Source organism: Coregonus clupeaformis, chromosome 8, assembly GCF_020615455.1.
Source record: "Coregonus clupeaformis isolate EN_2021a chromosome 8, ASM2061545v1, whole genome shotgun sequence".
NCBI lineage: Eukaryota > Metazoa > Chordata > Actinopteri > Salmoniformes > Salmonidae > Coregonus > Coregonus clupeaformis.
In genome coordinates, this window is record NC_059199.1 from 42,538,089 (window position 1) to 42,564,260 (window position 26,172).

The 26,172-nt window shown below is 43.9% G+C and overlaps 2 protein-coding genes across 4 annotated transcripts in view; both read right to left on the minus strand.

Annotated features, from left to right (window-relative positions):
* LOC121572075 (adenylyl cyclase-associated protein 2) overlaps positions 1-8,907 on the minus strand; it is a 28,323-nt gene extending 19,416 nt beyond the window's left edge. For 2 of the 3 annotated variants that reach the window (XM_041883956.2, XM_045222381.1), the window contains exons 1-3: positions 8,672-8,907; positions 3,034-3,158; positions 2,343-2,443 (exon numbers count right to left, since the gene is read on the minus strand). In XM_041883956.2, coding sequence (XP_041739890.2) covers positions 2,343-2,443; positions 3,034-3,148 — 216 coding nt within the window. In that variant the 5' untranslated portion in view covers positions 3,149-3,158; positions 8,672-8,907. Of the gene's footprint in view, positions 1-2,342; positions 2,444-3,033; positions 3,159-8,475; positions 8,556-8,671 lie in introns of those variants that run through there. The other variant, XM_045222382.1, reaches the window with a different exon arrangement.
* Positions 8,908-14,578: 5,671 nt separating this feature from the next.
* Positions 14,579-24,414, minus strand: LOC121572076 (RNA-binding protein 24). Its single transcript, XM_041883957.2, has 4 exons — positions 23,955-24,414; positions 22,469-22,592; positions 21,881-21,935; positions 14,579-15,425 (listed from the first exon to the last, which is right to left on the minus strand). Exons 1-4 carry the CDS (start codon positions 24,120-24,122, stop codon positions 15,083-15,085), a joined length of 690 nt encoding a protein of 229 aa, XP_041739891.1. The 5' UTR covers positions 24,123-24,414; the 3' UTR covers positions 14,579-15,082.
* Between the last annotated feature and the right edge of the window lie 1,758 nt (positions 24,415-26,172).

Here is a 26,172-nt window from a genome sequence, read left to right on the forward strand (position 1 = left end):
GTGTCGCGGTTTAATATTGGAACTCAGGGTTAAAGTTCAAACACACTCCCGCCATTGGCTTTGTAGGGGACAGGAAACAAACTGTAATTAAAATAACTCCTCCTCCTCCCATCTATCTAGAGTGGTTTTCCCTGTCCAAGCCCTGGACCCCACACAGTCAGACTACAATGTTCCCAGAGCCAGGCAGCTCTATGAGAGATAAAACAAGGGGAATCTTCCATGTCTCTGTCCCAAATGGCACCCTATTCCTTACAGGGTGCCATTTGGGATGCATATCTCCATATAAAACTAGTCCCATTGACAGAAAGCAGACAGGGGAATGAAGTGGTCACTAAGTGCTCCTCTCAACATCCCTCCAGCCCTACTGTCACTGGTAGAGAGAACCTCACTGTGTTAAAGATACATCTTAAATGTGGTTGGGATTTGTCTGGGTGACAACAGTTGCACATACAGTATCATTAAATCAAGTTTCTCTCCATGGAAGTAGTATAGCAGCCTGGAATAACAGAGTAGTATAGCAGAACAGAGTAGTATAGCAGAACAGAGTAGTATAGCAGAACAGAGTAGTATAGCAGAACAGAGTAGTATAGCAGAACAGAGTAGTATAGCAGACAAGAGTAGTATAGCAGACCAGAGTAGTATAGCAGAACAGAGTAGTATAGCAGAACAGACCAGAGTAGTATAGCAGACCAGAGTAGTATAGCAGAACAGACCAGAGTAGTATAGCATACCAGAGTAGTATAGCAGAACAGAGTAGTATAGCAGAACAGAGTAGTATAGCAGAACAGAGTAGTATAGCAGAACAGAGTAGTATAGCATAACAGATTAGTATAGCAGAACAGACCAGAGTAGTATAGCAGAACAGAGTAGTATAGCAGAACAGAGTAGTATAGCAGAACAGAGTAGTATAGCAGAACAGAGTAGTATAGCATAACAGATTAGTATAGCAGAACAGACCAGAGTAGTATAGCAGAACAGAGTAGTATAGCAGAACAGAGTAGTATAGCAGAACAGAGTAGTATAGCAGACCAGAGTAGTATAGCAGAACAGAGTAGTATAGCAGAACAGAGTAGTATAGCAGACCAGAGTAGTATAGCAGAACAGAGTAGTATAGCAGACCAAAGTAGTATAGCAGAACAGAGTAGTATGGCAGAACAGAGTAGTATAGCAGAACAGAGTAGTATAGCAGAACAGAGTAGTATAGCAGACCAGAGTAGTATAGCAGACCAGAGTAGTATAGCAGAACAGACCAGAGTAGTATAGCAGAACAGAGTAGTATAGCAGAACAGAGTAGTATAGCAGAACAGACCAGAGTAGTATAGCAGAACAGAGTAGTATAGCAGAACAGAGTAGTATAGCAGAACAGAGTAGTATAGCAGAACAGAGTAGTATAGCAGACCAGAGTAGTATAGTAGAACAGAGTAGTATAGCAGAACAGAGTAGTATAGCAGAACAGACCAGAGTAGTATAGCAGACCAGAGTAGTATAGCAGAACAGAGTAGTATAGCAGAACAGACCAGAGTAGTATAGCAGAACAGACCAGAGTAGTATAGCAGACCAGAGTAGTATAGCAGAACAGAGTAGTATAGCAGAACAGACCAGAGTAGTATAGCAGACCAGAGTAGTATAGCAGAACAGAGTAGTATAGCAGAACAGACCAGAGTAGTATAGCAGACCAGAGTAGTATAGCAGAACAGAGTAGTATAGCAGAACAGAGTAGTATAGCAGAACAGACCAGAGTAGTATAGCAGAACAGAGTAGTATAGTAGACCAGAGTAGTATAGCAGAACAGAGTAGTATAGCAGAACAGAGTAGTATAGCAGAACAGAGTAGTATAGCAGAACAGAGTAGTATAGCAGAACAGAGTAGTATAGCAGAACAGAGTAGTAAAGCAGAACAGAGTAGTATAGCAGAACAGAGTAGTATAGCAGAACAGAGTAGTATAGCAGAACAGAGTAGGCAACCGTCTTATTTTCATCATCCGTATTATCTTTTTCTGTGTTCTCAGCTTCTGCTCTGTTACAAACATCACTTAGAGTTTCTGTCAGTTAAGGGGACTGCTTCGTTTCACTTAGTGTAGACTAACAGTTAAAGACAAAGACAAAGACCAAATATAACGGCAGTGTGTTAACCAAGCAAACTGTTTTGTGTGTGTGTGTGTGTGTGTATGTATATGTTTCTGTAAGTGAGAACGTTTGAGGGATTTGGGGATTGAGGAGGAGACTTTGTGCTCTTAATGGCACAGAGCCATTTCCCATTTGCGGCCTTTGCAAGACGCCACTCAAACACACAAGGATAGTCAGTCATACGCATAATCACACACACACATTCCTGCCACTCACATGCTTCTCCACATCCTCTCCTATGGCACGGCTATTCTTCAGGTACTCTGACAACGGCCCCATCAGCAGCAGGTCAAAGGCCTCCATACACTGGGACTGACCTGGAGAGACAGGAGGAAGAAGGGCGGAAGAAGGGAGGAAGAAGGGAGGAAGGAGAGAGGAAGGAGGGAGGAAGAAGGGAGGAAGGAGGGAGGAAGAAGGAAGGAAGGAAGGAAGGAAGGAAGGAAGGAAGGAAGGAAGGAAGGAAGGAAGGAAGGAAGGAAGGAAGGAAGGAAGGAAGGAAGGAAGGAAGGAGGAAGAAGGGAGGAAGGAGGGAGGGAGGAAGGAGGGAGGAAGAAGGGAGGAAGAAGGGAGGAAGAAGGGAGGAAGAAGGAGGGAGGAAGAAGGAGGGAGGAAGGAAGAAGGGAGGGAGGAAGGAAGAAGGGAGGAAGGAGGGAGGAAGAAGGGAGGAAGGAGGGAGGAAGGAGGGAGGAAGAAGGAAGGAAGAAGGAAGGAAGGAGGGAGGAAGAAGGAGAAAACAATGAGCATAGAGGAGAGGTCAGGCGTTTTTCTACCACAGTATCTTTTCATAGTTGTACATGTTTATAAACGTTCATTGGATTAAGTAGTGTTCCCATTTCAACCTAGAACCTCACTACCCAATGCTATACACTGCTGTCACAGTCTGGACCACTACGTTTCTACTACTCACCTCCGTTGATCCCATTACATTCCCCATTGGCCATGCCATTGGACACCTGCATGTTGACGGACACCTGCTCCAGACGAATCACGGCCTGCTCCAGCCGCTGCACTAGCGTTTCCATGGTGACGGTCCTGGAACGAAGCAGAGAAAGTCAGTGGACTGATATCCATCACTGGGGCTGCACCCAGGGCTGGTCATGTTCACCATGACGTCTCTCTTCTGATTTCAAGAGAAATGCAATACAACCCCTTACTTTTGTTTTGTGTCTAGATTTATAGGGGTTGGCTAATTTGTAGGGTCACAGGGACATTTGAAATGCCATAGGACACTTATGACACGGCTGACACTTACAACCCAAAACATGATAGGATTAGTAGGGCCCTGGTGAAAAGTAGTGCACTATAAAGGGAATAGGGTACCATTTGGAACGCAGAGTTTTTCTGGACCTCTAGCCATCTGGTCCTTTGCCACAATTTCTGCTACACATCAATCATATCACATCATGTACACCATACCATAGGTCAGGGATCATCAACTACAGTCAGCCGCGGGCTGATTTTTTCTTGAGCGGATGGTCGGGGTTCCGGAACATTATTACAAATAATTTGTAGACTGCAAATTGATCGCAAGAAGCCCACACAGATATATTGTTTGACTAAAACAATAATTTCAAACCTTGCTTACATTTGTATATGATCACGTCGTGTCTCTCAATGCGTGGGAATATTTGGGAACAGATTTCTTAAATTAAAATCACTTGGAGCTGATTTCCTGGTGTTTTTTTTTTTTTACAGTAATTTATGTCCAACAATGAAATATTGTCATGCCCTGGCCTTGAGAGCCCGGTTTTCTTTAGTTGGTTTGGTCAGGGTGTGAATTTCTATGTGTAGATCTAGATCGTGTAGATCTATGTTGGCCGGGTGTGGTTCCCAATCAGAGGCAGCTGTCGATCGTTGTCTCTGATTGGGGATCATACTTAGGCAGCCATGTTGCCTACCTATGTTGTGGGATCTTGTTTCTGTGTGTTTGGCTTGTTTGGTGTTAGCCTTTAGAATGTCACGTTACGTTGCTTTTGTTCAGTGTTTATTCAATAAACGAACATGTAAGCATACCACGCTGCACCTTGGTCCAATCCTATACTCAACGAACGTGACAGAAGATCCCACCAACAACGGAGCAAGCAGCGTGCCCAGGAGGAACAAACACCCTGGACACAGGTGGGGAAGACGTAGTCTTGGGAGGAGATATTTGCTGGTAAAGGACCCTGGGCGAAGGTAGAAGCCCAGGCAGGAGAGGATCAACGGTGCCGACCGCTTCCAACCCCAATACATTTTTTGGGGGGGGCACACGGGGTGGTTGGCTAAGCAGCAGGAGGCTCGGAGAGACCTGCAGATTAGCACTCTGATAGAAGAGGTGTAACAGTGTTGCTTCCGTCCCTCTCCTCGCCCCTACCTGGGCTCGAACCAGGGACCCTCTGCACACATCGACAACAGTCACCCTCGAAGCGCCGTTACCCGTCGCTCCACAAAAGCTGCGGCCCTTGCAGAGCAAGGGAAACAACTACTTCAAGGTCTCAGAGCGAGTGACGTCACCGATTGAAATGCCACTAGTGGGCACCGCTAACTAGCTAGCCATTTCACACCGGTTACAGAGGCAACCACCTTACGGGGGCTGATCGCGAAGATAGAGCAGGAGAGCTCCCTTTAAGAGGGCTGGCGCTCCACCGGTGCCTAGTCCAGCTCCGGTCAACTGCTCTACACCGGTGCCCAGTCCAGCTCCGGTCAGCTGCTCCACTCCAGTGCCAGAGCAGTCCGCTCCACCGGTGTCCAGTCCAGCTCCGGTCAGCTGCTTCACTCCAGTGCCAGAGCAGTCCGCTCCACCGGTGCCTAGTCCAGCTCCGGTCAGCTGCTCCACTCCAGTGCCAGAGCAGTCTGCTCCACCGGTGCCCAGTCCAGCTCTGGTCAGCTGCTCCAGTCCAGAGCCAGAGCAGTCCGCTCCACCGGGGTCCAGTTCAGCTCCGGTCAGCGGCTCCACTCCAGTGCCAGAGCAGTCCGCTCTACCGGTGCCTAGTCCAGCCCCGGTCAGCTGCTCCAGTCCAGAGCCAGAGCAGTCCGCTCCACCGGGGTCCAGTTCAGCTCCGGTCAGCGGCTCCACTCCAGAACCAGATGTCAACCCCTCTCCAGGGTCGGGGCCTCCCACACCAGGGTCCAGACAGGGCTTGGTGCATCGCAGGGGGATTGCCGGTCCAGGCCCAGACGTCAGCCCCTCTCCGGGGTCGGGGCCTCCCACACCTGGGTCCAGACGCATATTTCATATTTGAGATTCTTCAAAGTAGCCACCCTTTGCCTTGATGACAGCTTTGCACACTATTGCCATTCTCTCAACCAGCTTCACCTGGAATGCTTTTCCAACAGTCTTGAAGGAGTTCCCACATATGCTGAGCACTTGTTGGCTGCTTTTCCTTCACTCTGCCATCCAACTCATCCCAAACCATCTCAATTGGGTTGAGGTCGGGGGATTGTGGAGGCCAGGTCATCTGATGCAGCACTCCATCACTCTCCTTCTTGGTAAAATAGCCCTTATGTAATGATGGACTGTCGTTTCTCTTTGCTTATTTGAGCTGTTCTTGCCATAATATGGACTTGGTCTTTTACCAAATAGGGCTATTTTCTGTATACCCCCCTACCTTGTCACAACACAACTGATTGGCTCAAACGCATTAAGAAGGAAAGAAATTCCACAAATTAACTTTTATGAAGGCACACCTGTTAATTGAAATGCATTCCAGGTGACTACCTCATGAAGCTGGTTGAGACAATGCCAAGAGTGTGCAAAGCTGTCATCAAGGCAAAGGGTGGCTATTTGAAGAATCTCAAATATTAAATATATTTTCCTTGTTTAACACTTTTTTGGTTACTACATGATTCCATATGTGTTATTTCATAGTTTTGATGTCTTCACTTATATTCTACAATGTAGAAAATAGTAAAAATAAAGAAAAACCCTTGAATGAGTAGGCGTGTTCAAAATTTTGACTGGTACTGTATATGTAACAAAAACAAAAATGTTAAATAAAGTTACTTTTGTCCTCTGAAAACGGCCAATAAATAAAAACATTTAAAAAAGTACAAATAAAATACAAATAACCCAATATGTGATGGCAATGTAACTTGATCAGGGTGATTCCTTAAAATCATATATCTTTGGACTGTGTGTATAGTAATGACTGATAGGTGGGAGCGTTGTCTAAGTACTGGTCCAGAGTCAGTTTTGTGCTTGTGCTCCAATGGTCGAGATAAGGTATAAGAGGCAGGGAAAACTGATCTTAGATCAGTGGATAGAGTTCTGCTCACTGGCATAAATAACATTGAATATCTGATCATAGAGTGTATGAGCCACAATTGAACTATCTTTATTCCAAAATATCAAGATGTCTGTAGTTGTAAATAAAGACATTTGACAAGCCTTGCAACATGCTATAGAACAGAGTACAGTCTGCCACTGTATTTGCCCCAGCCCTATTCATAATTTGTTTCCCCCGGAAGATATGTTGAAAACATTAACATTGAAAACTGTCTGAATGCAACAGCTAGAATATGGCATCTCTTCACCATTGTGAGTTGGCCAAAGTCTCATGGCGAATGCCATTTTAGCTCTTTCACTGTTGGACCCCAGCTATACAGTGTTACAGTAAGTTATTTGTATAAAGTGATTGGGGGGAAAGAGCCAGCACAGGATTTGAAACCCAGCTTGGTCTCATAGACTAGACGTAACATAGTAAATGTAAATCTGGGACACTTAAATTAGTATGATATGTTACGTTTGGTATGGTTACATAAACAGATAATTACTTAAGGAAAAAACGAAAGTAGGGTTATTGGTCGGGGTGAATGGGTGGGCGACCCAAAGGTTGCGAGTTTGAATCTCATCATGGACAACTTTAGCATTTTAGCTAATTAGCTACTTTTGCAAATTCGTATTGTACATTTTTCAAAATCGTAACATATTGTACAGTTAGTACATTTGTAACATAGTGTATGTTTAGTAAATTCGTAACATATAATATGAATTGTAATTCATCCACAAATTAATACATACCATACAAGACATACCGGGGCGGCAGGTAGCTTAGTGGTTAAGAGTGTTGTGCCAGTAACCGAAAGGTCGCTGGTTCTAATCCCCGAGCCGACTAGGTGAAAAATCTGTCGATGTGCCCTTGAGCAAGGCACTTAACCCTAATTGCTCATGTAAGTCGCTCTGGATAAGAGCGTCTGCTAAATGACTAAAATGTAACTGTAAATGGAGTGTCTCGGATTTACTTACAGAATAATATGAAATGCTCTGAGACCAGGTTGAACCCTGAGGTTAGCGGGTTTAGAGGGTCATATACTGGCGGCACCATAAGGAATATTGTTTCGTAGTAAACAAAGCACCTAACAATTGTCTGACCCAAGGGGAGGGATTTACTGTATACCCAGACATCGGTGATGTGTTATTATTCTACTGAAATGAGAATGCCATTATACTCCAAGATCACCATAGGGTCTCATAACTCTATGCCCTGGGTATCTGATCTCAGGGCTATATTGGGCTCCTGCTACAAGTTAGTGGTGGTGATATAGTGTCATTTATTCTAAATCTGAAGGTTCTATGATTGGTGCTTGATAGGCCTGAAAGGTCTTTGGGTTAAGGACCATCTAATTCTTAGACATGACGATGGCCCTTCTTGGAAAACATCTAAATCTGAAACTCGAGTTTTGTCAAGAGAGCAAGAGAGAGATCTGGAAACTCTTATACTTATGGGGCATATGAATTGTACATTTCAGAGTAATAATCTATCTATACCAATATGAAAATAATCAGCAGGCTAACATGTGAGAATTGAAAACGTTAATAATCATTTAAATAACATTTCTAAAATATCAATATTAAACTGTTAACATTCATAATGTTCCCAAAAGGTTCATTCAAGGTTGGTGTGACACAGGTGCACTGATTCTGTGCGACAACTATAGTATGTTGTGTTCATGTGTCCTCACATAGATAACAAGGTCTGAGAGGAATGACAATAGCATCATATAGGCCTACTAAAAAAAACACTATTACTGATGCGTTTGAGGTGACAGGTCGGTCCGACTCCGCGCCACACACGACACTATAATTATAATAAAACAATGTCGACATGTCATCCTTTACACTTTCATCCTGCGTTATTGGCATGCTGCATTGTATAGGCTATACCGTTGTCATCACATACACCAATAACACCGACATACAAAATACTCAAATTCGTATGGTCTAGCAGTAACTGTAGCCTATTTGACGCGATACCCGTTTTCTAGAATAAACTGAAACACCGCAAATACGCAATGGTTTAACTAGCCATACAAACAAAGACAAGACACACAAACCGCACACAAAGAATATGGAAAGGGCGATTGTTCAGACCTTTGTGGCTATCCGTGTCTTCTTTTCTCGTGCCAACACAGCGAATAGTAAAACCACACGCGTTTCTATGAGGCGAGCCATCTACAAACCTGCCGCCTCCGTCCCCACCTCTCTGTCGCTCTCCCTCCCATTCCCATCTCGTCAAAAACATAACAATCGGTTGAAAACAAACTAACCAACAAAGTAACATATTTACCTTCAATTTTAGTTCCCTATCAAATCCTGGCGTAGTGTTTTATTTCGCTTTTGTAATATCCCGGGCGAGATTCGTCTACGTCTGGCGCTGCACCCAGGCTCCCTGTCAGTCAATCGCGCAGATAACCCTGAGCTTCCGGGACTTCCAAATTAAGCAACATTGGTGAACCTGATAACGCAGTGGAGTGAGTGGACCACTGGCAAAGTACCAGTCGGTGTCTCCAGTCTTACTCTGCCCCCCTGCCTGGTCTTGAGAAGCAGTGGTGGGAGCCCCAGACACCTAGACTAAGTATGGAACGTCTGATTGACGTCTAATGTTGTGTAGGCTGTCAATGGTCTTGCCCATGACTCAAAGGATAGTGCTGGGTGGACATTCAAATTCTAAAATTGTAAATTATATTAACATTATCATCATCATTGCCTCCAAGATCATAAGGTTGCCCACTGGGCAAAAAAACGGATGGAATCAATGTTGTTTCCACGTCATTTTAACCCCAAAAATTAATGTGATGAAGTTGAATCAACTTGGAAAACTCATTGGATTTGCAAAAAGTCATCAACATGAGGGGATTTAGTTTTTTTTTCACTTAACCTTGAACCTAAATGGTGATTTTATTTGTTGATTTCACCTTGAATTCACAATAGTTGACAACAACCAAATGTAAATCAAAACTAGATGTTGAACTAACGTCTGGGCCCAGTGGGTGGGGATGATTCTGTGCTGATATAATCACTGGTTATAGCTAGCTCATGTCAACTCAAATAAAACTGGGATCAAGTTTCAACAGGGCCATTCACCGTGACCCTGATTATGTTAACGCACCTTCTACTCTCTGTCTGTCATATCCCAATTCACAACCTGCCTCTGAATTCCATCATGGTGGACGTCAGATGCCATGGAAGCGGTAGTGATGTCACGCGAAAGGCCTCTATCTCTGCTGTGTCATGGCAGCTGCCTGGGCCTGGCTGACCAGCGTCTGGTTACACTGTAGGCTGAAATAGACCATTCTGTGTCTCAAATGGCACCCTGTGCCCTATGCAGTGCACTACTTTTGACCAGAATAGGGTACCATGCTGCCTCCGTGCCAGGTTAGAGAGGAGAGGGTAGGGATATTTTATTGATTAGAGCCTCTGAAACATTGATAGGCTTCCCCAGAGGACTCCATTCCCTAACTCTCTGCTGCCAGACGTGTTTGTTTGAGTGTGAAGTGAATGCTTGTCCCACGTCATCGAATGTCTGGCTAAAATGGTGGAGGGGCCTTGGGTGACAGTGTTACAAAATGACGGGCAGGAGCACGGTCGCCAGCATACAGCCAGCAGACATTTTGTGTGTAATCCCATAGGGCTTCTGGCTGCTCTGTGGTAATTTGCACGCACGCACGCACATGTAAAGGATGTCACGCTGCTTGCTTAGCATGTACCACTTCCTCCCGATTCGGCCCATACCTGGCGCGAACTCAGGACCTCTGTCTTGTCAATAAGACAAAGGAGCTGATTATGGACTACAGGAGACGGAGGGCCGAGAATGCTCCCATTCACATCGACAGGGCTGTAGTGGAGTGGGTTGAGAGCTTCAAGTTCCTCGTGTCCACATCACTAAGGATCTATCATGGTCCAAACACACCAACACAGTGATGAAGAGGGCATGGGCCCTCAGATCCTCAAAATGTTATACAGCTGCACCATCGAGAGCATCTTGACTGGCTGCATCACCGCTTGGTGTGGTAACTGCTTGGCATCAGACCGCAAGGCGCTACAGAGGGTAGTGCGTACGACCCAGTACATCACTGGGGCCCAAGCTCCCTGCCATCCAGAACCTCTATACCAGGCGGTGTCAGAAGAAGGCCTAAAAAAATTGTCAAAGACTCCATCCACCCAAGCAACGGACCGTTCTCTCTGCTACCGCACGGCAAGCGGTAACAATGAACCAAGTCTGGAACCAACAGGACCCTGAACAGCTTCTACCCCCAAGCCATAAGACTTATAAACAAGAGCTAAATAGCTCATCAAATGGCTACCCGGACTACCTGCATTGACCCTTTTTATAATATGCATACTGACGCCACACACATACTCACACTTTCATACACCACATACGCTGCTGTTAGTCAATTTACCCTTACCTGTGTGTACAGTACATAGCTACCTTAATTACCTCATACCCCTGCACATCGCCTTGGTACTGGTACTCCCTGTATATAGCCATGTTATTTTCTACTCCCTATACAATAAGTGTACAAAACATTAGGAATACCTTCCTAATATTGAGGTGCACCTCCTTTTGCCCTCAGAACAGTCTCAATTCGTCGGGGCATGGACACTACAAGGTGTTGGCCCCGTGTAGCTCAGTTGGTAGAACATGGCGTTTGCAACGCCAGGGTTGTGGGTTTGATTCCCACGGGGGGACAGTATGAAAAAATGTATGCACTCACTAACTGTAAGTCGCTCTGGATAAGAGCGTCTGCTAAATGACTAAAATGTTAAAATGTGTTGAAAGCATTCTACACGGATGCTGGCCCATGTTGACTCCAATGCTTCCCACAGTTGTGTCAAATTGGCTGGATGTACTTTGGGTGGTGGACCATTCTTGATACACAAGGGAAACTGTTCAGCGTGAGAAATCCAGCAGCGTTGCAGTTCTTGATACACTCAAACCGGTGCACCTGGCACCTACGACCAAAGGCACTTACATTTTTTGTCTTGCCCATTCACCTTCTGAATTGTCTCAAGATCCTTCTTTAACCGGTCTCCTCCCCTTCATCTACACTGATTGAAATGGATTTAACAAGTGATCATCAATAAGGGTTCATAGCTTTCACCTGGATTCACCTAGTCAGTCTATGTCATGGAAAGAGCAGTGCATTCGAAAGGTATTCAGACCCCTTCCTTTTTTCCACATTTTGTTATGTTACAGCCTTATTCTAAAATGGATTAAATAGTTTTTTCCCTCATCAATCTACACACAATACCCCATAATGACAAAGCAAAAGCAGGTTTATAGAAATGTTTGCAAATGTATTAAAAATAAACAACTGAAACATCACATTTACATAAGTATTCAGACCCTTTGCTATGAGACTCAAAATTGAGCTCAGGTGCATCCTGTTTCCATTGATCATCCTTGAGATGTTTCTACAACTTGATTTGAGTCCACCTGTGGTAAATTCAATTGATTGGACCATCCTGTCTATATAAGGTCCCACAGTTGACAATGCATGTCAGAGCAAAAACCAAGCCATGAGGTCAAAGGAATTGTCCGTAGAGCTCCGATACAGGATGGTGTCTCGGAGCTCTGCAACCAAATTAACTGCTTCGAGGGTTTGGGAATCGAGGATATTTGCACAAATAGACAGTGAGTCTGTTTATAGGTGTTTAATACACTTAGATGGAAAAGTCCTTACATAACACAACACAAGAACTGTGGGAGTTCTGGAGCCAGAAATAACCACGGTCGCATCCCAAATGGCACCCACTGTCTTCCCTATATAGTGCAATACTTTCGACCAAGGGTCCTGGTGAAAAGTAGTGCACTATAAAGGGAATAGGGTGCCATTTGAGATGCAGAACCATGTGTGTTTGAGAGAGAAGCTTTTGACTAGTGAAGAGGTGACTCAGCCATTCTCCATGTCGTAGGGTAAACATCTGGGACATATGTGTATCCATAGACCCTACTGAACATCAACAACTTTAGCACCTTCACCTTTCATACCTAATTTGCTCTGGAGACTATCAATTACATTTTAGTCATTTAGCAGACGCTCTTATCCAGAGCGACTAACAGTTAGCAAGTGCGTACATTTTTCATACTGGCCCCCCGTGGGAATCAAACCCACAACCCTGGCATTTTTCATACTGGTGCATGCTCTACCAACTGAGCTACAGGAGGCTTGTCTCAGACCTCCACAATAAGGCCCCCAAAAAGTCACCCAACCTGAAAACAACACAATTCAACATCAACTCAACATTGTATATCCATCTTATATAAAAAAGGACAATAGTCACAGTATTCTGTTTAAATATAGAACCTTTTATTTCAATTTAGAGTAAATAGTGTTGAAATTCTGAAATAAGGTTTTAATACCAACAGGACCTTTGCATTTTAGTCATTTAGCAGACGTTCTTATCCAGAGCGACTTACAGGAGCAATTAGGGTTAAGTGCCTTGCTCAAGGGCACATCGACAGATTTTTCACCTAGTCGGCTCGGGGATTAGAATCAGCAACCTTTCGGTTACTGGCACAACGCTCTTAACCACTAAGCTACCTGCAGCCCATTTAAATAGTAAATAACCCTTTACATGACTTAATCCAGTGACAATGAAAAGCTTCTTTAAAAAGTTTTTTTTTTTGGTCATTTATTTGTCATATTTTCCCTTGTAAGAAATAGTTCAAGTATAAAAATTCCCAAAAGTGTAAAATAGCCCATCTGATGTATATTAAAAGCAATAAAAGCACAGCTATTCAAACCATGACAATGACTATACATTATAACGTATAAAGCAGCATTTTGCTAATTTTTGTCAGGATTGTTTTAGTCTTTTCCAATGGTTCTAAACACAAGAGGCAGAGTAACAGTCTGCATGCAAATAGGCCTGCATTTAAATAAAGTTTCATACAAAAAGGCATTCATCTAGCCAATATTTAATGTCATGTTCTAAGATTTCAAAAGGCAGAAAGTATAATTGTACAGTGCACATACAGAATTGTATCTTAAATAAATCCTACATCAACATTTTTGGTAGAGTATGTTCATAATAATATAACTATATGCCTTGAGATGAATACATAATAATATTAATACAGTACCGCAACTAAGTCTTTGTCCTTAGAGCGCATAGAACATAGTCAACTCTGAAAATAAATATCTTAAATAGTAGATCTCTTTTCTTACTCTTTTAAATAACAACACAAATGTAAGGCACACGAAGAACCCCCAGATTGATGACAAGCGCCTGCAGCCACGCCACCCCCTTTCTACATCCTCCATCGCCACCACTTTCCAGACTCACAGACAGGAGCCCAGGAGTTGGGGTGTGTAGTCTGGGTAGAGGAGGAGTTGGTGAGGCTGTGAGGAATGGGTACAGGACCAGGCCCAGGGGGGTTGGTTAGAGTTAGGATAGGAGGGCAGTGTGTGTACCTGACACCAGCCCAGTTGGCCAGCTCTAGGACAGAGGACAGAGGTGGAAATGCTGACAGGGCCAGGCAGACAGACAGGCAGGCAAGCCAGAGTAGCCAGTTCCCAAATGGGCTCAGGGATTAAAATGTGACAGCTCAACAAATAAGCACAAGTGATGCGTTCTTTCCAGAGTGATCTGTCTGTGTGGCGCTGGGCTAACTGTCCCACGCCCCTCCCCACCCGCTCCCCTCTCTCTCTTTCACTCTGACTAGATCCCATTGCACAGAGCCAGAGGGGAACACGACTGGGCCCTTTGTCCTTTACCACTATGTACACAACTATGTGTGTGTGTGCGTATGTGTTTGAGAGTAACTGATTTGGTGCTTCTCATTGTCTGAAAACCCTTCTTTCTTTCTTTCTTTCTTTCTCTTTCTTTCTTTCTTCCGGAGTTGCCTTCATATTGTTTGTGATGTCCTTTGAAGAGTTGATGAGTAGATGGCATTTTTGGTTATTCCTGCAGTTTTTTTGTCTCCTGGTGAACTGTTTGCTTTGCATAGGTCAAGAGGTCAAGATACAGAGTCAAAAAAGGGACATTCAGCATCAGGAAGATTAAAGGTAGTTCTTAACACGTGACACGAGCCAAGACTATTTTTGACCTTTTCTCCACAGTTATTTCAGCTATTCCCTGACACGCAGAGTTGTCTTTACTAACACACTGGAAACTGGTCCATTTCCCTGATTATCAGAAAATTTACTTCAATGCACTTGAAAAGACAGAACGACAAGAGCCCTCGAAATGTGATAATAAATATATGTTATAAGGGCTTCAGAACACAAAACACTTTGGGACACGCCTAAGTGTCCCGTAAAGAGAACGCTCTCTCTCTCTTCTATGTTAATGACAGCAATGGAACATAAGGTCATGTTTTACACCAAGCTTAGTTGTTGCATTTCTCCTCTATAAATAAATACTCTACTACAATTATAATAATAGTAATAATTATATTAATAACAACAATAATAATCATAAGGATAAATCCACCTTACTTAGTTCTGTGAATTGGTAACGTTTTCTCGTATTTATTTATTTTGGTTTAAGCACAGCAAGTTGGAAAGCTACTGTATGGAGTTCCCACCTCACGATCATCACCACCACCATCATCATCATCATCACCATCTTAACGATTCCATCACTTAATGACACAGCCCCTCTTTCTTCCTCTTCCTCCTCCTTTCCTCAGCACAGCCAATCAGCCATGGGCCTCCCATCCCCTCGTGTCCAATGGCTGCAGTGGCTGCTATTGCATGCGGTCAGCTTGCAGCTGCTGAGGCTGATACTGACCAAAAGCTGCGGCTGCAGCGACGGCTGACCCCGGTGCGGCCGTAGCTAGGGGCTGCTGAACGTAGCCGTAACCGGCCGCAGTTACGTACCCGGCCGCCGCAGGGGAGGCAGCGTAGGGATACTGCTCGTAGGCTGCGGCGGCAGCGCTAGCTGCGGCGGAATATTGTGCGTAGGCGGCTCCGGTGTAGTCGATGTACGGTGAGGAGGCGGTGGAGGCGGCACTGGGCTGCATGCCGTGAGGGATGACCATGGTGCTTGGCTGCATGAAGGCCTGAGGGTACACATAATGAGCAGGGATCCTGCAGGACAGAAACAGACAGGGAGTTAGAGATCACAGACCTGGCCTTACACAGCCACTGACAGACAGCAAACCCCCAGCTTGACAGCAGAACCAACCACAGCCAACCCAACCACACTGCAGCCAAGCGCCCCCCAACACATCAATCACCAGTCAATAACACCACGGAGATGCTTGCTAGTAGCTATTAGAGATATAGGGTTGCCAAAATAGAGATCTCTCTGTGGGACAAGAAAATGGGTTGGTGAGAGGTGTTCAAAGCTCAGAGGTGTTTAGTCCTCTGATAAGGGATAGGAAGACATTTTGGGTTTTCAGTGACCCATTGATGCAGTCTTTGAGAGACAATCCAGAGATGGAGAGAGGAGAGAACCTGGTTTGTGTGTGCTTGGTCACATGTGGATTTGGCCCTGCTGCCATTCCTAGTTGAGAGAGGGAACAGAGGAGGGGAGGGAGGCTCACAAGCACCGCTGGGAGGGAGAGAGGGGGAGAGGAGATGAGATGAGGGGGGCATTGTGAAAATGTCACTGCCACTTTGACAGCTGGACAGTTTTCAAAAAGGACACTGCTGGCTGTTTCCCCCTCTGTGCTTAGACAAAGAGCCCCGGGCCGGGTGCTAAGCTAGCTGCACTCAGGGGGACATTTTCATGAAATAAGCAATCAGGAACAATGAGCACATTCATGACATATCCCGGTCGTGAGGCTCGGCTCGCTCTCTCTAGCGCTATCTGCTAGCATGATGATGGGGGAGAAAACCCAAGCTGTTGACCTGGATGGGGAAATCGTTTTTTTTTTGTTGGTCATTTAGCAGATGCTCTTATCCAGAGCGACTTACAGTTAGTGAGTGCATACATTTTTTTATACTGGTCCCCCGTGGGAATTGAACCCACAACCCTGGCATTGCAAGCGCCATGCTCTACCAACTGAGCTACACAGGATCATGAATGACATTCCTCAAAATACTAAACTAAACTGGTGTTAATTGGAGTCAAGTTTATGATTCAGTAAGATAAGACTGAGTAACCTAATCAGTGTTTACATAATGATTGACATAACTTTTATATTGGCTTATCACCATTTGATCAATTGTCAGTGTTGAGTTTCAATGAGTTGTGGTCTGGTGTGGATTTGTAATGGTCTGGAATGATGTGCATGATGTGATGATGTTGTCAACAGATAATTAAAATCTCTTGAGAAACAACCTAACATTTGATTGGACCAAATAAATACTGACATCAATTAAGCCAATAAGAAACAAGATGGAGAGAGGAATCTTTTGTACAGTCATACAGTTTGGAATCTGGATTGGAGAAACGAAAGACAAGATCTATCGTGGCAACCCTATTGTCAGCACTCCACTATCCAACCAATCACATCTCAAAACACCAGCCCCAAAGAGGAAACAGGAAAATACAACAGCAATTCTACAAACACAGGCGTCAAAGACAAAAAATGAAACACGGTCCACATGGATCACCAACACAGCACAAACACAACCACTCACTGAAAGAAACAAAAAGAAAAGAAACAAAAGGATCAAATAAAAAGAAAGGAAAATAAAATATCCAGTGCAGCTCTATCACTCAGGGGTCAGGGGTCAGGGGTCAGGGGTTAGAGCCGCTCCTATGACATCACGTCCTTAGCAGATGCCTCGGCCTGGCCTGCTGGCACGCTGCTGCCTCAGCACAGTGTTACAGTCATAACACAGGCTGGAGACACACACACACACACACACACAGGCTGGACGATACACAACAGAACAAAACGCAACAACAACACACACACACACACACACACAGGATGTACACAGACCACAACAAACGCACACAACACAACACACACACACACACAGCACGACACACAAGGGCCACTACAAAGAAAAACTCTCTCAAACACACACAAACACAGGCACGCAAAGGATGGTTTCACAACGAAACAACAAAATGCAGTGTCCACCGAAAAACAACTCACAAGTCTAGACTGCCCTACCCACTATAAATCACAGATAGCAGAATTAAAACACATTAAGACACTTTTGGGAAATTCCTCAACAAACACCTTGTAATGAAATGTCCCTTGTAGGCATTCTTAGTTCTGTATGATGTACACATGTCAAAGCTGGCCATTGTTGTGCCTCCCCATTACTAGCTATATTAAAACACGGGATGCATCCCCATAGGGTCAAAGGTAGTGCACTATATAGGTAATATGATAACATTTGGGACGCGAGCATGGTGTCAAAAGTTGGATCAAACAGGTATTTTGAAATGCTGTTTTCATCTCTTTTTGGAAAAACGATTATTTCTTACAGTATGGGGAAAACCGGCACAAAATTAAGCTCTTTCACACCACACATGAAATATGTTATGCAGTTACAACACAGAATAAAGGTGCTCTTTAATAGCACTATATTTGCAAATGTAGAGAATTAAATGACAGCATTCAACTGGTATGTTTCAATGGTGGTGAAACATGCTATTGTTGGAAATAAATTCTGCATCCCAAATGGCATGCTATTCCCTTTAAAGTGCACTACTTTTGACCAGCCCATAGGGCTCTGGTCAACAGTAGTGCACTATATAGGGAATTGGGTGCCATTTGGGACACATACAACGTTTGAAGAAGACAGAGATGTTAAAACGGCCCATGATTGTTAGCCTGCATTAGACCGTTTGAAGCAATCACTGCCCAAGAGAGTTTCATCCCTATGTTATTTTTTCTATAAATATACATCAATGTAAAGTACATTATAGAAAAATACCAATAAGTCCTACACAAGTATGGTTTCCATAAGTAGTCATGACGACATTCCTGTAATGTGGATCTGGTCTCAGACATGCTCTTTGTTGCCTGGCCTCATGTGTGATTGACAGGAGAGGCTGGAGGCTGGGCCCCAGCTATTTTCTGCTTGCCTGTCATCCTACATATGACTTACTGTGGTATGTTCCCACCCCTAGAACTCATCTGGGCTCATATCCCACCCTACCTTTATTCACCTATCTTGTCCTTCTCCCTCTCCCTCTATCCTACCTCCTTTGGCCGCCATTCCTTCCAGTTCTCTGCTGCCAATGACTGGAACGAATTGCAAAAATCTCTGAAGCTGGAGACTCTTATCTCCCTCACTAACTTTAAGCATCAGTTGTCAGAGCACCTTACCGATCACTGCACCTGTACACAGCCCATCTGAAATTAGCCCACCCAACTACCTCATCCCTATATTGTTATTTATTTTGCTCTTTTGCACCCCAGTATCTCTATTTGCACATAATCTCTTGCACATCTAGCATTCCAGTGTTAATACTAATTGTAATTATTTTGCACTATAGCCTATTTATTGCCTTACCTCCATAACTTGCTCCATTTGCACACACTGTATATATATTTTCTGTTGTATTTTTGACTTTATGTTTTTTTTTTACCCCATATGTAACTCTGTGTTGTTGTTTTTAATCGCACTGCTTTGCTTTATCTTGGCCAGGTCGCAGTTGTAAATGAGAACTTGTTCTCAACTGGCTTACCTGGTTAAATAAAGGTGAAATAAAATAAAACTAAAATCCTTCCTAATCTCATTCAACATTAGACTACCACAACCTGTTTCTCCATCTCCAACAGCATAAACCTCTTATATGTTGGCAAATGCTGTGTCACCTAACAAACACACACACACACACACACGCACACACACACACACACACACACACACACACACACACACACACACACACACGCACACCAAATCCACTCATCTGCCTGGATTCACTTCCGTGACGGTGTTAATCATGGGAAGCACTGGCTACCCTCTGACTCCCATCTAAATGCCCTCTTTTCCCTAGAGATACAAGCAAGGTTAAAAATACTAGGGTTACTGTGTGTCTCAATGCTCTGTGTAAATATATTATCTTTCTGTGTCTGGAATGTTGTGGTCCTTCTGACCAGCGGTCGGTAAAGTTCAAGGCTAAATAAAGATCTGTTTCAATCACATGTCAGATGGGTGACATATTTGACCAGAGAGGGGGGATAGTGGAGGGGATGCAGGGAGTTTAGGAGTACACACCTGTTGTTCTCCAACACATTAGAACCATTGGGATTCTGTTGCATTAGGAGCTGAGAAACAACCAGTCATGCTACAGTTAAATGTGAGAAGCGTAGAGGGGCGATAATTAATAAGAACTATGGATCTGGTTGCTACAGCCTCAAACAGTAGCCTGATCCCAGACCTGTACGTACTGCTACATGCTGTAGGCCTATCTACCTAGTACCCATCAGAGGAGGCTGGTGGGAGGAACTATAGGAGGATGGGCTCACTGTAATGGCTGGAATGGAACTAATGGAACGGAGTCAAACTAGATTTCCATATGTTTGATACTGTTCCATTAATTCCATTCCAGCCATTACAATGAGCCTGTCCTCATATAGCTCCTCCCACTAGCCTCCTCTGCTTTAAACCTATCTATCAAGCCTCCTGCATGTGTTGGGATCATATCATAGGTGAGACTCATACCTAGTGTGGTGATAGCCATGGAGCTGGTTGCTACCCTCCCACAGCATCTATCGGTGTGTCCCAATGGCACCATTTTCCCTATATAGTGCACTATTTTTCATCAGGGCCCTTGTCAAAAGTAGTGGCCTATACAGCGAATAGGGTGCCATTTGGGACAAACCGTTTGTCTGCAGCATTGGGCCTCCTACATGTGTTGGAAAGCATAGGTGGCACATAGGTGGCACTGTCTGGATGTGTCTGTGGCCCTTTAAACCTCCCTGGGGCCTCCAGCCTCCATGTGTTGGGCCTGCTGTTTTTAAAGAGCGTCCCATCCCAACATGACGGAGAGAGCCCCAGCCCCCCTGCTCAGCCCCCCTGCTTAGCCCCACGCCCCGCTACCAGTATAGGCTTCATGCGACTGCAGTGTCAGCACTCCAGCCTTTGTGCGGCACAATGGAGAAGCTTGTTTTCCTTAACGCTGCAGGCCCATGTGACGAAAGCTTGTTCAGAGGCTGTGGCATCCAGACATTTGTTTGTGTCACAGTAGAGACCTTGGTGCACTGCTCTACCACTGGACTGGACTACACAAGAAAGGACACACACACACACACACACAATAGTATGGTCAGACAAATACAAACAAACACACGTATACACACAAACACCCATACACACTAACAGAAGCACACATGTTAGTAGGTGTTCTGCTTCAACTAAACTACTAGCCTTGGATTACTTTCCCTCATCTGTCACCAGTGTCCTGTAAGGGATAAGGTTGGTGACGACTGTCAATTTACAGTCTAGTCATGGACCTCTCTCTCACTCTTCTCTTCTTCACTGTGTGAACAGACATCCTCATCTCTGAATGATAAACAGCAGCTCTCCTGAGAGTCGGCCCAGAAGAATGAAGTAGATAGATGGAAGGAGATGGATGTAATGAGAGAGTGAGAGTGAGAGTGAGAGTGAGAGTGAAAGAGAGAGAGTGAGCGAGAGAGAGAGAGAGAGAGAGAGAGAGAGAGAGAGAGAGAGAGAATAAGCACACAGAAAATCGTCCCTCACTCCAACAACACATATAGAACATCCTGTTACAAAAGAAAAGGTAAACCACAAGCTACAGCACAAAAGCATCAAATCAAATAAAGAAATGTAAACAAACTTTTCTCCCCCTGGCAAAGTCAACACTCTTCCACAAAAACGGAAAAGAACACCCCAAATATCGTCAAAACAGCTTTGTTTGGTCATGAAATAGAAAGCACATGGTTTAGCTCTCAACACCACTTCATAACAGTAAAAAAGCACACAAAGCTCTAATTGCTATTCAAAATAAAAAATGTAAACTCAAAACCAAAATGTAAAACCAACGTACATGCATCTATAATCACCATTTGAGCTTGTTTGTGTGTGTTTGAGATTACAGGTAATTCCCTGGTCTGATCTGTGACATGCCCACAGAACTAATCCTGAAACCACCAGTTATGTTAACCCATATCGAGCCTGTCGGACCAGAGAGAGATAGATAACATTGAGTCATTGAGGCTGTAACTTTCCATCAGTTGTACTCAACACATAACACACACACACATGCGCATACAAACAAACACTCATACTATGAACACACACATTCTCTTTCACTCACACAAACCTTAAATTGATATGGTGGTCAACTTTGTAGTCCGTGATAAAAAGAAAGAGGATTTGTGGAACTGTTTTTTTTTTCCTCAACATAATTATCATGCACTGTAATCATATAAGTATGGAGAAAAATAGGACAAAGCACAAAACAATTATATAAACATGTCATTGTATGAACATGTCTAACAATGCTAGACTTTCGCCAAATGAGAGACATTGGCTTTAATATATTATAAATAACATTAGAGGTTATGAGGTTTCATATAGGTTTTCACTGATGATGAGGTCATTTGTAAACTCATCAACACCCAACCATCCCCTCAACACAAAGACGCATCAGTACTTACCCATAAGGCCTTTGGATAAAGGCAGGATGAATTTGTGGAACACCAAAAGTGAAACCTGAATGGAGATGAGGAATGGTCAAAATGAATTGATATTCTTATTAATGTCATTGTCTGAGTCCCAAATGGCACCCTATTGCCTTTTTAGTGCACTACTTTTGACCAGGGCCCATAGTAGGGCACTATATAGGGAATAGGGTGCCATTTGGGACGCAAAGGTTCAGTGCATTCTAGACACATCGGGACATCCTGAATCATGTATTGAACACATTAATTTCCATATTTATGTGACAGAATGATTAATAAGCTTTGGGATCATCATGAAAGTATTCTGTACCAGGCATGATTTGCCAGGAAAAAATGTGGACAATATGGATATAAAAATAAGATGAGACCTGGGGCATGTTCTGTAGAACTAACAGCCTCAATGTTCTCAGAACATTATCATACAGAACAGGTACTGTTGCTTAAGTTAAGTATACTTCACCTATAGGTATCTGTGTGTGTGTGTGTGTGTGTGTGTGTGTGTGTGTGTGTGTGTGTGTGTGTGTGTGTGTGTGTGTGTGTGTGTGTGTGTGTGTGTGTGTTTACCTGGCTGCATCACCCGTGGCTTGGCCCCCAGGTACGCCAGGTTGACGTTGGCTTTCCTGCCATCAATGATGGGGTTGGGATCTTTACAGGCCCTGTCTGCAGCCGAGCGATCTGCCATCGTCACCTGCAGGGACACACAGAGAGGGAGAGAGCACAGGGAAGAAGTGGTGAAGAAGAAGTGTGAGGGGGATGGTAAACATGTACGATAAAGACTCGCCGAAGTTCATATTCATTAGCTAAAGAGGCAAATATTAGAGAAAATATGGATATCACACACGACCCAACTGTCAGTCAATATTTTGAAAAGATAGATAACCACCACTACTTATAGTAAGTTGAGATATTTGGTTCTAGGTTGGCTCTAAGCTCCTGATGAGTTCTAGGTTGGCTCTAAGCTCCTGATGAGTTCTAGGTTGGCTCTAAGCTCCTGATGAGTTCTAGGTTGGCTCTAAGCTCCTGATGAGTTCTTTCCTTGTTTTTCAGAGGAGAAACTGGATACAACACCATCTCTGGCCATAGATACTCATAAGTTTACTTTAAGAACTTAACTGCTGCTGAGTGTAACAGTTTTGCTTTGGTCCCTCTCCTCACCCCTACCTGGGCTTGAACCACGGACTCTCTGCTCACATCGACAATAGTCACCCTCGAAGCACCGTTACCCGTCGCTCCACAAAAGCCGCTGTCCTTGCAGAGCAAGGGAAACAACTACTTCAAGGTCTCAGAGCGAGTGACGTCACCAATTGAACCACTACTAGCGCGCACCGCTAACTAGATAGCCATTTCACACCGGTTACATGAGCTGATGACTATAAGTATGCTATTTGAGAGTAATGACTAGGTAAGAGCTTTTGGTGCTGTAGTAGGGTCTTTTTTAAATAACTTCACCCAGAAACCCAAGGAAAACGTTTCAACTCATCAAATACTACAGGCTAATATTTCACATAAATGTGCGTAAAAGTCCGGTGTAGCTCAGTTGGTAGTGAATGGCGTTTGCAACGCTAGGGTTGTGGGTTCGTTTCCCACGGGGGACCAGTATGAAAAAAAAAAAGTTTGCACTAACTGTAAGTCGCTCTGGATAAGAGCGTCTGCTAAATGACTAAAATGTCAAACTAAATGGCTGCAAAGAGGGAGGTACCATGACACTAAACCAGTTTTATAGTAGCCTATCCGTCTATCATTAATGCTCATAGAAATTGACATGATGACGTTCTGCACATCATCTTCCCAAGACTCATCTTCTGAACATGTCAGGGCGCAACAAGTTGTTTTCAATGATAGAACGCTTCGAGCTGAAAACACAGACCTACTTATGAAAAACTTCAAATGGACATCACATATTAAGAAATAGGCCTACAGTCGCCTAACCAACAACCACTTTAACGATGACGTGATTTGCTGCCATTTGAAATAATGCAGGCCTTTGACAGACATTGCAAGTGAGGTCCCTGTTTGTGTTATGAAGAATAAATACTATATTGATACTTACGAATCCATACCCCCTGGACTTGCCGGTCTGTCGGTCGGTAATCACGACTGCTTCTTCAATTTCTCCAAACACTTCAAAGTATTTCCTGAGACTGGAATCCGTGGTGTGGTACGGAAGACCCCCGACAAAAACCTTCGTGTAGGTCGTGTCCTTCTGCGTGGTGTGCATCTTCACCAATATTTTAGTGCAAAATAGTATAGACAGAAACAATCAAAAATATAGTGCAATGTTTCCTTATCACCAAGTCACGTTATTTATTAGTATTGCTATAAAAACGAACAGTACGAAATGTACAACTGGAGAGGCTTCAGATAAATAACATAAAACTCGACAAAAATCAAGATTCGAGGTAGATTGTTTCGACACTTAAAGGAGATATGGAGCGGATTGTCCAAGAGATCATCAAGGTGTTTTCAACTCTTCTTCGTAACTGTTGTGACTAACTAAATATGTTTCGGACCCATTCCTTAAAGCGCTGCCCATAACTCCACCCAGTTCCAAGCACGAGGGCGGTACATGCGTGCATTGCTACACGCTCCAGCAAACAGCTGGGAAGCGCGCACAATGAAAGATCCATGCCTGGTTAGTGGTGATGAAGAATAGACCATATTACCTACCACATGTTAAACCACCAGGAAAGTAATGTTCATTCGGTTTTTCATAACCCTAAAATGACCTGTTCTTACACCAATTGTATAGCCTAGTGCTCACGGCAAGGTGTAGGCTACTTAATAACCCACAGTGTCACACACAAGACCCCATTATACTCCATAAAGGTATGACTTAAAAAATGAAGTTCTTGGTTCTCTTCCTGTCCCAAGGGATACCTGCCAGCAGGTGTTCGGGTCGGGCAGGCCCATTACGCGCGGAGAGGAAACAGACAGCCCAGTGACGCATGTGTTTTAGTGGCAGCAGCAGTGCAGCATGACCAATGCAGACAGGTGTAATCTCTGGGCCTCAAGATGCCACTCCGATTGAGTTTCATTGTAGAATAATGCAGTACCGTGTTTAGTTTTATTTCGGACTATCATACATGGGACGCTACTAAGAGAATTACGCACAATGGGTAGGGACAGCAATGGACAGTTTTCGGGGCCCCTAATGTCTCATAGGAGGCCACTGATGACTGAACTGTGTTAAAACGCGTTTAGGAGTGAGTTCAGCCGGGTGATGATAAGAATTTATGATAACATTTTAAGGTGGACTTGAAGGGAAGATCGGGACGTGCGTAAAGACACGGTCGGTGCAATTGGGCACGCAATTGTGCACTGTGCATGATCCGTCCATTCAAGATCATATTTTAAGATTATTTTTCAAATAGGCTACTTAAGCGTGTGATTATATATATCATACAAATAATAGGCTAAATTGTATATTTTAGTAGAGCAGTGCCTTGAGGTCAGACGAATGTCCACTTGTGGGTCTTGTAGGGCCTGTAATAACTAAAATAGCTGAACGATAGGCCTAATAACAATGATGACTTTGTAAACTTTGTAAGACTGTTCACTTTTATCCCAGTTGGAAATCATGGAGCGGACCTTTGTCTTTCAATCAGTCTTTCATGATTGAATGTGGAAAATTATGATTCTCCCTCCTGTTTTCCACGACAACTGGTCTGTAATTTTATACTGAGAAATCTGATACGGAACTCTTGTCTAAATCCTTCATATGGTTCCACCTTTATGAACTAAGTCAGCTATGGAGACACGCGGCCTACATAGGCCCTAATACTGGTATGTGCCTGGTTGCTTGTAGCCTACTGTAATATGATGAGTTGCCAAATTTGATGTGACTGGCTAGATGTCATTTTGTTCTAATTGTCATCTCCTCCACCACCAGATGCAGTAGCGTGAATTGCCACTGGACTCTTCTGTCCCAAAAATGCCATAGCCCTCTCCTTGGTCACTATTATCAGTCGCAACCTGATAGAGCGACTTTGCTGTGTCTCGGTGGATCAGATACTATTTTATTCATGCTTGCCCACACGCCTTTTAAATTACAGCCCGTAGCAGAGCCGCCGCATATGGGTCCGTTTCGGGTTTCAGCGGCCACACAATGGAGATGCTATCAAGTTGCCTCCTCTTGTTGTCTCCATTCGCGTGCAGCATGCTGACTAATCAGAATCCCCTTACATTTTGGCTAACAAAACTTAGCTAAAGGGTCTCTAGTAAATCCTCATCAATGGGTTATCCTTAATCCCTTATGTGCTGATGTGTAT

What these genes read in the sequence shown, in the direction of transcription:
- LOC121572076 (XM_041883957.2), bottom strand. Translation starts at nt 24,122, where the DNA reads ATGCACACCACGCAGAAGGACACGACCTACACGAAGGTTTTTGTCGGG. An exon ending in AGTCCAGGGGGTATGGATTC is followed by an intron (nt 22,593 to 23,954) that starts GTAAGTATCAAT and finishes GTGTCCCTGCAG; the next exon opens with GTGACGATGGCAGATCGCTC. An exon ending in TTTATCCAAAGGCCTTATGG is followed by an intron (nt 15,426 to 21,880) that starts GTAAGTACTGAT and finishes TCTGTCCTGCAG; the next exon opens with GATCCCTGCTCATTATGTGT.